A 2,578-nucleotide genomic window follows, 5' to 3' on the forward strand; every position below is an offset into this window, starting at 1 on the left:
TAATTATATACAATAAATAAAATGAAAGATCGCTTAAAACCCACCATTACGATAGTATGCACAAACATACAAACAGCGCTGTTTAATATTGCTATTAAAGTTTTGTAAACTTGCATCAGGCATAAAAACAACTCGTTCAACCATACTATATCGAAAATAGAATAGTAATGATTATGATTTTGTCGTATTATTAAGTATCCATCGCAAAATTGTAACACATGCAACATTTTCTCATCTGTGATATATAATGATAATATAATGAATAAGTGTTCCAAGCCATTACCTAGCCTTGGTTGGTTGCCATTCCATTCAAATACACTCTGTAACTGTTTATCATAGTCACAGTTCCTGGAGTTAATAATTTTATTAGTACAAAAATATATTTTAAATAATATTGTTAATCTTTTAAACGGTTTATACACGCACAATAATTTATGTTTGTTCGAATCTCGAGGGTATTGCAATAAGAAATTATAGTTTGACGTTCTCCTCTTAGTGCAATATACTTTGGCGGTTATAGGTACGGTGCACAACCGTAGTACAATACTTGAGTGAGTCATGTAATGAATTACCATTGCTCGCGTTCTAATACTATCCGCGCTTGCAGTGTAAATGTATATATATGTGTTATGTAGTGTACACAGAGATAGATTATTGTACATCAATTTTATTTTATTAACTAAAAAATAAGATGGATAAAGTCTTTGGATGTACACGGTGTATATGAAAATATATATCGCCAATATACTTTTACAAAGACACCACTCAAATTGTAATTTGTAAAAACTTACGATACTATTGTGTACTTGTGTATAACAGTCATAGACCAAGCCAGCATACACAGACTGTATTAGCTGAACAAATATTTTTAATAAAAACATTATTGATTTTACTGTAATCATCGATATTACTTGTGTATTGTGTTTTACTTTAATCGAATAACGAATAATAATGTTAGGTAATAATGTATTGAAATAACGGTGTTGTAAATATAGACAAAAATAACTCTGAATCACTAATAAATAGGAAGTATTATAACTGTTTATTGTTATGCACTGATCTTTTTTAAATCTTCTTCGGTAAAAATTTGAATTGCATGTGCAGTATCGTCCTTTCGTATGAAAATGCTGCCATTTTTTATCCACACAAACTGATATTTTTTAACTTTGGCCAGGTCTTTAGATTTTTTTAATAACTGTTTGTTGTACGGAGTGAGGTGTTCATTAATAAAAATATGTTTCTGTTCGCCTGGTAAATCGATATCTTTTGTAGTCAATCGTGTCTTCCGTGCACGAGAAATGATGTTGTCTTTAAGTAACTTGGAGTTGAGCTTAGCTACAATCACTCTGGATCGACCTTGGAGTTTTATTTTTGGAGTGATTCTATTTACTTGCAAAACGTCACTTGCTTGAATATCCATACCGAGTCTTTTTACAATTTTTATGACACTGTCTTTTATATTTTCATTGGTAAATTCAGGCACACCTACAATTTCAATATTTAGTTGCCTATTTCTTTGTTCGTTTGTGTTTATTGTTGAGATTAACTGCCGATTTTGTAATTTTAGATTATTGATCTCTTCCTCGAAGCAGTCGACACTTTTGATTGTATTATACATTTTTTCAAATTTTTTTGTACATTCATCTTGTTGCTCGCAGGTAAATTGTAGTGCTTTCTGAATTGTGGCAATTTCTTTATGTGTTTCATTTTGACGCCTGTCCAACTTCATATAGCTGGTCTTTATGTCACTGTAATCCTTACGAATGTTGTTGACCTCTGTTTTTAGTTCTAAGGTCTGTTCTTTTAGGTTATTTAGATCTTTTATGATAACATTATTTAGGGTATCATTGATTTGTAATAGATTGCAATTGAATTCCCCTTTCAAGTCTTCCATTTTTTTTAGTACGTTTTCAGTAAATAATCTGAAAGACTCGTTGATATCATGATCATTTTTACGTTTCCTTGATGTGAGGATTGATAAATCAGGATCTGATTCATAACGCTTATTTTGTGGTGACCGTTGCATACTGAATGTTAATAATGGCAGGTATTAGATAAATTGTCGGTCTGATATATTAATCACAAAACTATTATAACACTTTTTTGTAACGATTAATCACACAGTACGATAATATACACTTTCCGTAGATTTAGTATACTTTAGTGTTGTTATTTGTTGTCACTAGTTATTTTACATTTATTTATTAAGATAAGAAGTAAGTGAACACGTCCGCTCGCTGCGCTTGCGCACGCTTCACATATGCTATTGATAGTGGAATTAAACAAAAGTATCTCTGTTACTTCTCCGCCAAGCATCTTACTCAGTAAGCTCTGTTGTGGTTTGTATAGTATCAAATGGAAGTAATTACAGGGCACAGAGGTGTGTTATCTTAGCCCAGCTGGATTTCAGCTAATTACTTAGGGAAAATTGTTCACTTTCATGTACTACTGACTTTCAGATCGGTATACTTTTTGTGAATTAATAATAATAACGTCTTTATAATTCACACAATGACATCTAGTGACATAAGCAGCTTGTGTTACAGATATTAGTCAATGGATACGATTACTTAAATAT

The 2,578-nt window shown here is 31.3% G+C and overlaps 1 protein-coding gene across 1 annotated transcript; it reads right to left on the reverse strand.

Moving 5' to 3' along the window:
* Positions 1-1,048: 1,048 nt before the first annotated feature.
* LOC131850108 (uncharacterized) lies at positions 1,049-2,026 on the reverse strand. Its single transcript, XM_059200275.1, has one exon. The coding sequence runs from the start codon at positions 2,024-2,026 to the stop codon at positions 1,049-1,051; it is 978 nt and encodes a 325-aa protein (XP_059056258.1).
* Positions 2,027-2,578: the final 552 nt, after the last annotated feature.

The sequence above is a fragment of the Achroia grisella genome, unplaced genomic scaffold, assembly GCF_030625045.1.
Source record: "Achroia grisella isolate CSIRO2021 unplaced genomic scaffold, CSIRO_AGI_Agris_v1 utg702, whole genome shotgun sequence".
In the NCBI taxonomy this organism is placed as follows: domain Eukaryota; kingdom Metazoa; phylum Arthropoda; class Insecta; order Lepidoptera; family Pyralidae; genus Achroia; species Achroia grisella.